General features: G+C 41.8%; 1 protein-coding gene across 2 annotated transcripts in view; it reads right to left on the bottom strand.

Moving 5' to 3' along the window:
* The window catches only part of ADK (adenosine kinase), a 276,047-nt gene that overhangs the window by 253,484 nt on the left and 7,498 nt on the right, over positions 1–15,065 (bottom strand). Inside the window, exons 1-2 of one of the 2 annotated variants that reach the window (XM_051800963.1) lie at positions 13,892–14,019; positions 7,384–7,458 (exon numbers count right to left, since the gene is read on the bottom strand). In XM_051800963.1, the coding sequence (XP_051656923.1) occupies positions 7,384–7,458; positions 13,892–13,905 (89 nt within the window). In that variant the 5' untranslated portion in view covers positions 13,906–14,019. Of the gene's footprint in view, positions 1–7,383; positions 7,459–13,891; positions 14,020–15,065 lie in introns of those variants that run through there. The other variant, XM_051800961.1, reaches the window with a different exon arrangement.

The following is a 15,065-nucleotide window of genomic DNA, read 5'->3' as shown; positions in this document are numbered from 1 at the left end:
AAAGAGTGCTTTTACCCTTCTCCAGCTCTTGACTCAGGGAAAACAAGAACACCAGTAATTAAGAGGAAGGCAGGCTGCCTCCACCCTCTCCCTGTGGCTACAGCAGAGACCACAAGTGCAACACTCCAGAAGGGAAAAGGACAGGACAAGGCAAAGCAGGGAGCAGGCCTGGCCCTGGTTTTGTGCTGCAGAGCACAAGCCACAGTAGCAGGGATCATGGAGCCATAAGCACCTCCTGACTTAGGATACACCTACATCCAGATACAACCTGGAACACTGACTGGGATTTGCACACTGTTCAGGAACAGACTGATGAAACAGCAAGTTATTAAAGAGAAGTGTTAGTACTTAAAAGAAACAATTAGTATTTAATTTCCAAACAAAGAACAGAATCTCTCTCATCTTAACATAATTTGGGAAGAAAAACTAGAGATTGCATATTGCCTGACGTGAACAAAGCAAAACTAATCAAGTAGTAATGAGCATTATCATTTACTTAAATATCTGATTTTTTAGAAACCAAAGTTTTAAAAAAGCAGGAGGTATTTCAACCACTTCAAAAATGCTATCACCAAAAAGTCTTTTCTAAGAGATGACAAATCAATTTCAGCTAGAGTAAAAAAAACTAAGGCTGTGGTAAATAATTCTTCATTTTTGACTGGGCTTTTCTATTCCTCAAATCACAACTGACCAAACTGTTTCACTATATTATAGAAGAAAACCCTCCAATTTGCACTATGCTGTTGGAAATTTTGGTGTGGAGAAGCAGGATGAGAATGGAAAACAGTATTAAAATCACATCTTAGTAACCTGTAATTAAAAAGAATGCTTAAAACTATACCCAGAACATAAATCACAATTTTTATCTACCGTATCCTAAATAAAAATCAATCTTGTGATTGTATAATCAGGAAACTCCAATATGAAAAGTTTCTCAGTATAAACAGCAAGTACCACTTTCAAATAGAAAGTTTACCATCTAGTTTTGGATTGATTTCAGTTTTCTAGTGAAAAGAGCCAGCTTTTTCCATCAGACATCTTCAGCAAGGGTCTCTTCATCTAATATTATTGCCTAATTAAAAACAGAGACACTTATTTAATTCACAGAGCTCTTTCACTTAAAGCTCCTTGTTTGCATTGAGGAGGCAAATGGAACCCAGTATTTCATCATTTGTCTTGTAGTGCAAGTCCCAAAGTTTTGTTAAACAAATTTTTGTTGTGAGTGAAGGGAAAATCCAGATAAGCTCTGTGTGCGAGTCTGTTGTGTTTCATGGTTATTCTAAACAATACAATTAATTCGTGAACCAGACATGCTCTACTCACATGCATTATATCAAGTTTTCTGAAGAATGGAAAAAATAAAAAATGAATTAATGATTTGCAGTTTATTACTAAACAAGAATTTAAGAAAGTGGAAACACACAACAAAGACTGGAGTGTTTCCTATTCATGAGCATCTTACATCCCATTTTACAGGTAAATTAGCAGTTACAAGCTCCTCTATAATCATTGCTCAAGCTCCATCTACCCTGAAAACATCACGGCTCATCATGCAACACTGTCATTCCACAAGCAGATTTTTCAAATAGCCTTTCTTAAATGGAGCTTAACTAAAATCTTTCATTCATTTAAACTACACATTTAAATAAATCCACTAGGAGAAATCATTAGGGCTGTAGAAAGATCTATTTATGTTGTCAGGAATGCTACCAAATTTTTAGGCACATTAGTACCGAGAGGATCTTCTTAAGACAGTTATTATTACCTTAAGTTTTTGTGAGCAAACACTGAAGTTATTATAATTTACTGGCAGTCAGATGATGCAATTTGACTCAACAGTTTCAAGAATGTTTTATGTTCAGACCTTGAGATAAGTTAAACTGACTTCTAGAGATAGAACTAAAAACACAAGGTAATAACAACCTTCAGGTATTCAACTTCTCTGCCAAATGAGCCAATGTAAGAGATGCTTTCAGGAGAAATCTTTCACAAGGATTATTGAAACAATGGAACATCATACAGCAAGCCATCTTCTAGGGGGCTGGGGCAAAGGGGTACATTTTCAGGGACAGGTTTTAAAGTTCTTACATGTGCTTTCCATACATTCATCACTGTACAGACAGTATGTACTAAATCCAAAAATCACAGCACTGTAGCAGCTACTGGGAAGAAAATTTGCCCTGTCTCAGCCAAAACCAGGCTGTCTCAGAGAGCTGATGAAGCACAGAATCTAAGTAAACATATCAGTGAAACTGAAAAAGCTGGAAGCCTGGGGGGAGCAGAGGTCCACACTTAAATCTGGCACCAAAGTCCATATCTGCAGCTTGTGCATTCTTTGATCCTGCAACCTCCTAATACAGAATCATCACTTGTCCTTCTCAGTCCTCAAGCTCACTCCAGCATGCATTTTTGGGAATGGGCTTGCTTTGCACTGAAGTCTTAAAGATTGTTGAAACTTGAGTTTGGGGAACAAAGAATCACCTCAGATTGTCTAAAAGCTATTTGGACCCTTAGACACTTTATGAGAGCTAACTGCATGAATGGTCTTTTGATTTTTTTTACTATGGGAAGTTACAAAGGCTTCTGCTGGACAGGAGCAAAAGTAACAAACTGAAAATGTTGAGAAAAACACACACCACAGCTTATACAGACCAACCTAAATTTAATACAAAGAAGCAGAGGTTTTCCATCATTTTCAAATGAAGCTGCTTTGCAAACCTTTTCCTAATTTATAATCCAAATTCCCACAAGAATGGAAAAAGATTAAATATGTCCATCCTCACTTAGTTCATGGCAAACACTAAAACAGCCTCAAACAAGAATATTTAATTCACTAGATGTCAAAACTGTTCCATTACTAATGTTTGTGCTTAACTAACCCATCACCCTCTGACAGTACTCTGCAGTGTAGGATAGTCAACCAATATCTTGGGAGTCCACAAATGACCCAACCACTTCCAGTGCTGCAGACAAGCCAATAGCACACTGCAGGAGATCCATATCCCTACTTGTGAAATTATGGATCAAAATGACAGCATTTCTTCCTTCACTGTGATATTCTCTTTTCATACAGAAATCATCAGCATGACTTCAAAGACCCACTTAATTCTTCTTTTCCTGTTTCTTCAAACCTGTTTTTCCAGTGAAGAGTAAAAAGAATATAAACCCATTTCTTGATTTAAACAAGATTTTGTATTTACACCACTGGCACAGATAAGGCAGGGAAGAAAACTAAGGAGCAGATGGTAGAGGGCATGAAAGCTATTAAAAACTACAGATCTTTACTGAGCATCTTCAATGAACTTCTGCAAAGACTGCCACACATGCTAATTTTAAGGAAAAAAAAGATATAAAGAGAAAAATCCTTGGCTGCTTTGACAACTAACAAGTAATCACATAGAAACTTGTAATCCTGGACTATGATGGTGATAATCAGTTTGGAGGTTACAACTATAATGGAATTTGGCAGCCAGAGTAGTAAGCATACCTCACCTCATGAGATCATGGCTCTGGTCAAGAGCCCAGAAAGTAGAGTGAAACAAAGCAAAGAGATTCATTAACCTTGATGTGATAAATAGGACATATATCATAATTTTCCCCTATATCTCCACTCCTTTTCAAGAGCATGGGTTGAAAGTTATTTACTTGTTTATAAAGGTGCTGGTGATTACAAACATTTTCCTTGCCTTCCCACTGATCAGTTAGGGAAGATACGGGTTATCATATACTTAGGAGTTTCAGGATTGGCATCATAATTCTGTCAACATGAATTTGTCAGCATTGATTCTCTTCTCCTCCTCAATTCAGGTAGTCATAGACTCAAATGTTGGACAACAATGTTCACATCCATACTGTGAACACACTTCTCAACTGCTGGATGTGCACTTGAGATGACAAGTAATGACCAGATCTCTACAGCTGAAAAATTAACTACAGTTAGGTAAATGTCAAAAACTGAATATTTGCAAAACAGTGCTCTAGGGAAAACAATGAAACACAGGCCATTTACTAACTTTTAACAGCGGGACATGGGAGTATTTACAGGAGTTAGCAGTACGGAGCTTCCATGGACTCTTAAAATGTCTTTGGCATGTTAATTTAGAATTTTCTTGCCCACTTTATCAGAGTTTAATATATGTAGTATAGATTAAGTTATTCTTAAATGTCTGTTACAGATTCAGAAGGTGAAGGAATCGTTCCTGTTAAATGTCATGGGTAGAACTGAGTACACCAAAAGCTTTCATGAATACCTGTTAGCAAAGTTATTTTCACAGATAAGCATAGCTATAGTTAGCAATTCACCCACAGAGCATCAATCCTTCTTCTATTCTTTCCCTTCCCACCCCTAAGAAGCTGCTCTTTGAGCAAGTATCTACATCCTAGAAAAATTAAACAAAAATACTGTTCGGTAATGGAGTTAATGCAAATTAAAAGGATACGAGAAAACAAAACCAAAATTCATTTCTGATATTTCTTTCATGCAGACACTAAAAAAGAACAAGAACATACAATGGACTACATTTTCTTCAAGACTGCTTTCCAGCTCTGAGAACAGAAACTGAAGTGGCTTGAGGTATCACCAGTTTTCAACAGTGCCATCAACATTGCAAACACTTTTTCAGACTGCCTCCCTGAAGAGAGATAAGAAATGGGGCTCAGAAAACACAACAACCTGATAGAGGCCAAAGCTTCTCTGGCTCAGGTAATGCCAGACTGCTGACATGGGCTGAAAAGCTCAGATGGGCATGGTGAAGTTCTGTTGTGATATAAATTAAGACTGCCTCTCCTATAAATAGTCTAGGAAAGGCTTAAAGCTTTCCAAAACTTGTCAAGCGAGCAAAAGACTTTGGAGCCCATATTTAACCAAAATCCACCTTGAAAGAAAAGTGACAGGGCTGTGCAAACAACCCAAGCCAAAAATACCCACTCCAGCCCTCCAACACTGCTCATTTCCTCAATCCAGAATTACATGGCAGCAGGCTGTTTAGAATCTGCCAGGGGTAGGACTGCATTATGTATTTATTTTTAAATTTTATTTATCTATTTAGGTTTATTTATAACATGGATTGTATGCTATTTAAATATTGTTAAAATGACTGCTTCCTACACAATCTTATGCTGCTTCCATTTGCATTTTCTTAATAGAAGTTACAAAAATAAGATGGTTACAGGATTCATTTTAATACTCCCTTTTCATTGACAATATACATTGATTAAACTTGCAAATTTATCCTGAACCAAGGTATTTTCTCTTAAAACTGATCATACAAGTGAGGAGGATAAACTAACAGAAACAGTGAAAAAGTTACATGTATAAAATTTTTACATGTGTTTACCTAAACTCTTTCCTTGTTTTACCAAGCTACCTCCTCAAGTCAGAGCCTGGCTGGCCTGATGGCCTCATTAAACCTGCCCATCCAGCTGAAGAGGTGAGAAACACACTCTGCTTTGCCAAGACACCAAGAGCTGACACTACACGGCTAAAGATGTTTCTTGTTTGACAAGAAAAAACAGAGACTAATCTAATAGGATCAACAATTTGTCTTTCAAATGCTTCACAGGCCTGAAATGTCTGTGTTCTTGCACCTCCCTGCAGTATTTGAACGGATAACTTCATTCTAGCAGTTGTTCTACAGCTAGGTTTGCTATTTTACCTCCCCACACAAGCTGAGGAAGCAAGGGATTTGATTCCCATTTCAGGAAGTATTGCAAAAGGTAGCTGGACTTGGAATAGAAACATGTTTGTGGGTTTGTTAAATGGAGTACTGTGCACACACTCACAAACAGGGAGCTAGATATAAAATCAGGTGCGTGAGAAGAAGGTAAACAAGCTTCTCAGCTCTGAGGTTACTACCAGAGCTATCACACTATCAGCAGGTCCCCTGTGAAACTGTTGTTGGAAGGCTGCTTATTGCATTAAATAATGCAATACCCCACACAGGCATTTTGGCAGTAAAGAAATGCTCACAGAGCATATGCTGTTCCAGGAGCTAATTTAATTTGTCTGACAGGACTCAAATTTGAGTACACAAGACTTCTAATTTTTAAATTAAATTAAATTCTGCACAGCACATCACATCCAGTGAAAAGCACAATGCACTCTTGCAGGATTTCAGTGCTGCTGTATAGATCCCACCACCTCTTTTACGTCAGCAATTTATAAGGATTAGTTCAGGGGTATTGTTGGGTTGGGAGGGGGCATTACTTATTTTCAGAGACTGGTTTGCAAGTTATTTCAGTGGAAACATAAGGCAGAGAATTACACCAGATTAATTTACTCTTCTGAACACTCAAGACGTGGACTTGATTCCTAAAATTCCAGATGTTTGAGATTGATATACTCCATTACATTCTTGTCTTTCGCCTCCAGCTTGTAATATCCACACTTTCACTTAAACACACCTTTAGGTAAAATCTGAGTGACAAAATATCCATGGTAAAACAAATTGTTGCTATTATTAAAAACTTCAGAACAAAAGATTTGTGGCTGATAATACACATTCACAAATACAAACTCTGCACCTGTTCTTTATTTGGTGTTGTGAAATTTAGTCTTGATGCAGTATTCCCATTAAGAAATCCAAGTACAATCAGAGAAGAAATTATTCACACTTTAAAAACTAAAGAAAGAAATTGAAAGCATTAATTGAAAGATTAAATCAACTTCCTGAACACTTACGAATCAGAGAAAAACTGTCAGCAACAACAACACCAAAGGGAGCTTATGCAGAAGGATTTAAAAGAGCAACTGTATTTGACACCTCTGGAAAAGACAAATCTCTAAGCTGATCCAAGGACAAGTAAGCCTAATGCCAATTAAGCAATCCAGGGATAGGGTTATAGGGGTGGTAGCACAACAACCGGGCGTGAGCAAGATAACAGACCACCCGGTAAGAAGTGCTCCTGTTCTTCACTGATAAACTGCAATATTTTTTTTAAAAGTACATTTCCACAACTTTTCTTGGTGTGTTATAGATATGGCTTATTTCCCCCAAAGTCACTGAAGCAAGAAAAGAGGGCTCCAATAGTAAATCAAAAGTAGCACAGGAAGATTCATACAAGAACTACCTAAATCTTACTGAAATCAATGACTGCTTCCAACTAAGGGCTAGCAAAGACAGCATGAAGAGACTGGAATAAATAAGTGATAGAAAATCACATGAAAACCCTGGAGCTTTTCACTGATATCACCACCACAGCTTCATGTAGCAAGAACAGTCAAATAACAGATACCACGTTGGCTGCTTTCAGCATAAGGCCAGAATCAGCACAAACTCAGCACTACACAAGCAGGTAGCCCTCTGCTTATTTATGGGCATCATTCTGGAAACAAAACTGATATTTATAAAAACAATAAAATAAAAAAAAGAAATCAAGACTTACTTGTCAAGGAAGTCCTTGTCCACAACTGCACAGATATCAAGCAGAGGATTTCCCATTCCAAACAGGACATTTTCACTGCAAGAAAATAAATCAAGTTAGCTTTGCATTAATTTATTGTTCCTAGGATAATGTGTTAATGACATTTTTTTATTAGAGATAAGAGTTTTTCTTGAGCAAAGCTAAGGAACAAAAAGATACACAATTTGCCCAGCACAGCAGATACATGGAGACCTGGCATATACACAGAGAATCATTTACTCAGATAAAGAATTAGAGCTGCATTCTGTAGTTTTAAAGGATTGCATTCAAGTTGTAACAAAAAATTTTAGACAGGGGGAGCATCACACCAGGTTCTAAGAATTCCACTGGACCCACGTAGTTGTTGGGTCTACCCTGCTACTGACCAATAATTAGCAATTTAAGTCTGTTTTAGTAAACCAAAATAAAGAGACCACAGATTCTGCATTGTCAGCCATCTTAAACAGCGTACCTGTCTGCTGCTAAGAATGTAGGTACTTTCTAAACAATTTGAAATTTACTACCATGACTTCCATCACATAGAAATGAGACATCAAAAATACTGTAAACACCTGAGAAGGATGACTTTAACTATTTTTTTTTTAAGATTAATTCAGAAACCATGTGTTACATTTTCCTGAATAGCATGTACTTGGGTGATAATGCAGTAATACCAAAGGATTAGATACATGACCTAGTGTCAAGTAGGAGTGAATGCAGCTGTTCTTGAAGGCTAAAACTACATCCAAACCCATCACACTCCTGATTAAACTAACACCCACTGCCTCCAACTGGCGAGGCACAGCCTTGCTCTGGCCATCAAAGGTGGCTTCAGTATGATCACCAATATGCCTCCCTATTTACTAAGTCTCTACCACATATTTGTGGAGAAACCACATTCCCTGTCCATCCATCCCCCAAAAAGTACTACTGTAACACTGCAGCTGGATCCAAAGTTCATCTGCAGCTTATCCAAAGCTGCATAACACTGTTAGCTGAGTCACAAAGAAAGTAAGGGAGTTCTCAATTGTTCTGGCCCATTTAGCACGAGATAAATGTTTGAGGGATTCAACATCTGCCTACTAAATGATAGATTTCATTAATTTCAACTCAGCAGAGTAAGAAAAAAGGATCTAAAACACGCAAAAAGGGAATTATGTGGAACAATCTCATGAATTGTGTCCAACAGAGGTTGGAAACTCATTCACTTGCTTCCTCTCACAACTGCTATGAAAAGCCCTTAGTGGACAAATCTTTGTCATGTTTGAAGCTAGTCAAATTTGAAACTACTTGCCAGAAGTACACAAACTTCTTTCTTTTTATGATGCCACATTAACCTCCATTAAATGTTAAAATTCTGAAGTGACATGGAAAACATGATTAATAACCTTGATACTGAGGCTCAGTAAATCATGCTTTAAGTACCCTAGTTATTGTTGTAGCTTTAAAGGCAGACTTTTAGAGCCCATTTCACTGTAAATAAAATGTGGAAGATACTGCTTTGTGAAGACAGAGTCAGAAATCCAGCTCACTCCTAACTGAGATAGTTAACATCTGCTTAGAAAGAACCTGTAAGACTGACTAAATACATTTGCCAGTGTGCCAAATAGTACAGTGTTCTAAATAGCACAGTCATAAATTATACCTATAGCTAGAAGACAAGAAGAGTGAGAGACAGATGACAGTTAAGAAGAGATAAGGATAAAGGGGATTGCAGTTGCAGTCACAAGACAGAACATTCTCTCCATTTTAAATCCTAAATATTGCATAAGTTGTACTGTAGGCAAATGAATTAAGAAGTCAGAATTCTCCAAGTGCTGAATGCAGATTTGTCCTAAGCTATATATTCCTATGTTTAACATTTAGCTGATTCTCATGTGCTGTGAAATTCTACACATCAACAATTTTACACCTACACTTCAGAAAAAAACACGTATCATGGATAACTTCTATGTAAGACAAGTATCAGCACTTAAGTGTACAGCATGCCAGAAAACAGCAGCTGCACTTGAAAAAAATCTGAAATACAGCTGACATGTTGAGGTCACTCCCTATGAGGAAGTTACTGTGTTCAACCAAAAAGTAAAATGGAAGCTACCAAACATTCAGCAAGATGTGGGCTGCAGACCATGCAGATCAATATACTTGAAGCAGCACACGAGTAACTTTGTACAGAAGCTCTATCAGGCCAATAACATGCACACAAACTCCTAAATGTCAGCGGTGGCAGGAGCTAGCACTTTGGGTGCCATTTAATCCAGGCAGCTCTTTACATCACATACAAGTCCTGCTCATTCCCAAGCCTTCCTTGTCCCACAATATTTTATAATCACCTCCATTCGAGTACTCCAGAGGCTGCGTGTAGGGTGCCACTTGGGGTCAAGTTTTAAAAGCCAAGGTAGCTATCACTAGACTAGTAAGTGTATGTTCAGAAACATTCCACTGAAATACTGGGCAAACTCTCCCTAAATTCAGCATAGCTGTTTCTCACAAGCAAATGCAGGACATAAGAACTTGACAGCTTTTCGGACACATAAAACTTTGACTATTTTAACTGTCTGATTGCTATGAAGAAATCAACTTCATTGTTATAATGTTTACCTATTTTTGCAAATAATAATCCATAAGGTAATAAACACATAAGCTAACATACACTGATCACTAGCCCTGTGTTTTCAACTAACACGTATTTCTACCACTTTGGTTCTTTCACCTAGATGTTTGAATTAACAAAGTCCCAAGGTATTAGAACTTCTATTCTTAAAATTAGATATTAATGCTCCATTGGCAAAAAAGGAGAAAAATCCATACACTCCAGTTGTACTGGAGACTGTGTCTTTCCTTATCTGTCACTGTATTTGACAAAAATACCTTTATGGGCAAAATGGGAAAAGTCTAAACAATTTCTAAGTCACAAATTTTAAGCAGCCAAAAAGTTTAAACAGATATTTAGGAGGTTGGACTCAGTAATGTCAGAGATCTTTTCCAACCTAATTGATTCTGTGATCACCATTATGATCAGCATTTTCTAACAGAAGCTCTGTGAAAGGCAATCTGGAAAGTCCAGTGTTCCTAGTGTTAAAGAGGAAGACTTGGCTGTGCAAATCGTTAGCATGTTCAACCTGATTAACCCAACACTGGCTACATTTCAGTGCAGTGCAAATCACTCCTCCCTTCTTAAGGGGCAGCAAAGTTTCTGTGCTGTTACACTATTGCACTTTTCCGTGGCACACCATGAGGTGTATAGCAACTACTCGGCTACAGTGTGTTCCTCGGTAAAAATAAAGAAAAAAATTTAAATCTCGTATACTTTGTAAAGCCACATGTTGTAAAAGCATAAAATAAAACAAATATTACAATCCTGGAGAATGCTAAATTTACAAGTCTTCAGAGCAAGAAACTGAGATATTAAACTGTTATATTATCACCAAGTTGAAGACTTTGAACCGTACATTTGAACATTACTGGCTTTACGTTTGCTGTTCAATCACACTGGACACCTGCAGTAACAAAAATGTCACTGATTATTTCCAACCAACCAGACACAAAACATAGTGAAGAAACAGCAATAACTTCCTGAAACGTGAGATTCTACAATACATAGCTTATTTGGGAAACACATCTCTGCAACAGACACAGAACACATAGTTCAGTACTCCCCAGCCTCCTTGACTCTCCCCAGTCTCTTCTCTTTGCATGGGAGTACTGGTATCTCACCATCTGAGAAGGATGTTCTTGCTTAACTCAACTAATCTATGGCAAAAGAGTATTTGGCTCAGCTCATCAAGAAACAAGTGAAAACTCGTTCACCTGCCCAAATGAAGGGCATATATAATTGACTATACAGTCAGCTTGTATATGTGTATATGCATACACATACACACAGAGTACATATGTAGAACACTATAGATACTTTTTAAACTCTAAACAACGAATAAGATGTTCATGTAAATCTAAAAGTTGTTTGGGCACAAAAATACACTGTCCATCTAGCAGGTAAAACTATGGCAACACCAATAACCTTACAGAAAGCTTGGATGTACACCACATTTGCATTCTAAACTCTTGACAACAGGTAATATATTTTATGAGTTTGTCACTTAACTTTGGACTAGATGGAGTGTGAGCTGTAATTAGAAGTTCAAGCAATGTAACTCACTAAATATAAATAAATCTTCAGCTGTTAATTATGGCATTTTGTTCAAAGATTGCCAAGATGATTGATTTTACACAAATGGTCTGTGTTTCACACCTTACTCCTACCACAAGTTGCAGAAGTTATAAAATTAAACCAAACTGGATGCAAACAAAACAACAAACCCAAACAAACGAGAGCCCACACCAGTACTGAGCTATCCTTGAGCCTTTTTTAAGAAGTCAACAAAATTACCACCAACTGAATGATCTGGAAAGCTGGGTCTAATATCATGCTCTACAGCTGCAGGCATTTTTAAAAATATGGTCCTGATTCAAGCTGGCTGCTGAACATTAGCAGTACAATATCTATCACACAATATTGTTATCATCCCATGCTGCTGCACACTGCCATGGATGAGCAACATCAAAATATCAGTGAAAGCATATTATTAGTTACTGGCACAGAGACAGAGAAGTATTTTGGGCCTTTGGATACTGGCAAGTCAGAAAGCCTTAATAAAACATGACTGAGACATCTGGGTGTGCAATTGCATGGCAGAATGCTGTATGCCTAGTCTTCCATTTACAAATTTGAGATATGCTCTTGTAAGATCAAAAATGTTAATACCTCTGAAGTGTTTGACTGTGCCCTTAAATGTAGGGCCAAACAAGGCACATTTTAAGCCTACTCTCAGCATATCCATTTCAGTCACAAAGGAAGAGAGTTGAACATCACTTAACACAAGATTTGAATGTATAAAAAATCATTTATACATTCAGTTAAAGCAAAAACAGCAATAATACCAGATTCATAGCATTTGATTAGCTATAAGCTATTGATTTAGAGCATCCTTCTCTCATGCCACTTACCTATGTAAAATCATTAGATGATGATATTTACAATTAACCATAACTCGTCTGACACAAAAGTACCTTAGAACTGTTATTGCATGATTTCAGAGTTCAGACAATTTCCCTTGCATCACTTGTCAGCAAATCACTTTAGCATATAGACCTTAAACATACAAGGTGGCTGCAGGACTGCTCACATGCTTTCCTTACTTAGGTCTTAAGCAAATGCAATATTTGGCTAAGCAGTTACATATTTACATACTGACTTAGACGAACATCTTCAGTGAAGATTTCATTCATTATGAAACTTTCATAGTCTTCTACAGCAACATACTCACAGGTTCCAACTTTGAAGCCAAGCCTAAAAGCCTCGGCCTTATGTAAGCAGGGCTGTCACAGGAAAAAAACTGTTCCACCACTACCCAGCTCCTTACACAGCTGCACTAACTCCACAAGCTCCAACAATGAAATACTACTGCAATTTCAGAATTACTGTCTCAGTCAGAAACAGTGTGAAACCTGATACTCAGAGTTTGGAGGGTGGAGAGAGGAGACTGGAGAATTGCCTTGAATGATCAGTGAACTTTTTGAGCTTTTTAAGTTTTAATTTTAAGCGTTTCTTTAGCAGCTGAAGGCCTGATCAAAGTAACTACATTGTGAAGTAAACCGGTAACCTTCATCATAAGACCTCATCTTAAGATGAAATGTTTTATGAAGAAAAACTGGTCACAGTAACTCCTTTCACTGAGTGTGAAGTTTGTCACTACAGGGATCTACAGGGATCGCTGACAGGCTGACACCACCGCAGCTCCAACACCGTGCCGAGAGCCCAGCCTGCTATTATGACCCTGCTTCGTTAGTCAGGATTCCTTTAAAATTAGGTTTCAGTCACGGCAAGCCACAGCGACAGTTCAGGGTTCAAACGCGGCTGTCGGAGTCCCACAACACCCGTCCTCCCACGCCCACGGGCGGGACCCCGCGGCGGCCGCCCGCGCCCCGCGCTACCTGTGACAGCGGCACGGCCGCCGAGCGACGCCGCTCGCAGAGCCCGCACACCGCCCCGGGAACCCCGCGGGCCCGGCCCGGCCCGGCGCGGCTCGGGGCTCCGGTTCCCGATGCCTCTGGGGACCGGCATCGCCCGGCGCCGCCGGGAGCCCCGGCTGGGCGCGCCCACCTGCCCGCCAGGAGCCAAGGCGGCACCCGGGAGCGGTGTCCCCACCGCACCGGGCTGGGACGCCGGGAGGGCACCGGCACAGCTCTCCCTCCTCGCCCCGGGGGCGCGGGCGTGCAGCCGCCAAACCAACTCGCGGCAGACGGAGAGCGACGGGACGAAGCCGCGCTGCCCCGCATCCCGACCACACCGCCGGCAGAAGAGCCCGGCTCCGGCGGAGCATCGCGCCGGGCGCCCCCGCCCCGCCTGCGGGAGCGCATCAGCGCCCGCCGCCCCTTCCCCCGGGGCGCCGGGTTGTGCCGCGGGCGCCGCGCGGGAGCTCGGCGTTACCTGAGGGTGGCCATGGCTCCACACCCGGCCGCCCGCGGCGGAGCCCCGCTGGCGGCGGCAGAGGCAACAGCAGCAGCAGCAGCAGCAGCGGCGGCGGCGGCAGCGATGTCCCCTCTCCGCCCGGCGCCCGCGCCTCAGCCGCGACTGAGCCGCGGCCGGCGCTCGGCCGCCCCCCCGCGCGCCCCGCCCCGCCCGCGCGCGCGTCCCGCCATTGGCCGCGCGGGCGGCGGGGGCGGGCCCGGGCCCTGCGCGGCGGCCGCGGGGCGCGCGGAGCCGCGGGGCGCTGGCGGTGGGCCCCGCGCCCCGGTGCGGGAGTGCCCGGTACCGAGCGGCGCCGCCCGCACGGCACCCCCGGCGCCCCGGCCGCCATCTTTGGTACGGGCGGAGAGCGCGCGCCTCCCACACACCTCCTGCTCCCGCCGCCGCCGCCGCCGTCACCGCTCCCAGCCCGGGAGGCGATGGAGGGCGACAGCGACAATTGGAGAAAAAAACCAAAAAAACAACCCCAAAACACCAAGTTTAGTGGCGGTCGCGCAGAGGTGCGGGGCTCCAGCCGCACCGCCCACAGTAAAGATGGCCAGCGTAGCCCCTGGCAGCGCTGCCTCTCGGCTGTCACGGGGCCGTGGGAACCGCTCCCGAGGGGACCCCCCGGCTGCGGGCTGACCCTGTCCCGGCACGCGATCGGCGATCGCTGCACACTTGACACCGACGCGTTTTAATTCCTTTTATCTGAATGTGCGCTGGGTCAGACCCGAAGCCGTCCCGGGTGACCTCGTTCCTCGGGGCGGGCGAGCCCCGCGCAGCACATCCCTCACGGCCGGGCTGCGGCAGCGCCTGCCGACACCTGTGGTGCGCTCCGTGCCAGCCGGACAGAGGGCACGGGGGGAGACACGGGCAGAAAAGGGCAGCCCGTCGCTGCCTAGCCCCTTCCTCACTCGCCCCACGCTCCGGCAGAACTGCCGTGTCAGAAAGGAAAAGCCTCGGTAAAGCCAGGTTTCTGTTCTTGCTCCTCATTTGGCTGTCAAAGTTACTGCCACCCTGTGCGTATTTGGCACTTATTCTGTTAGCCAGCTCCAGAAGCACTGATTCATGAAACTGAGGTCAATAGGTTGTTTTTGCCAAAAGTGAATCCCACACTGTTAAGTATTGCTGTGTCACCTCTAACTAAATATTT

Source organism: Manacus candei, unplaced genomic scaffold (genome assembly GCF_025592945.1).
Source record: "Manacus candei isolate 608988 ecotype Guabito, Panama unplaced genomic scaffold, ASM2559294v1 h1tg000050l, whole genome shotgun sequence".
Taxonomy (NCBI): domain Eukaryota; kingdom Metazoa; phylum Chordata; class Aves; order Passeriformes; family Pipridae; genus Manacus; species Manacus candei.
Note: the sequence above shows the minus strand (reverse complement) of the source record. Positions and strands in the feature narration are given on the sequence as shown.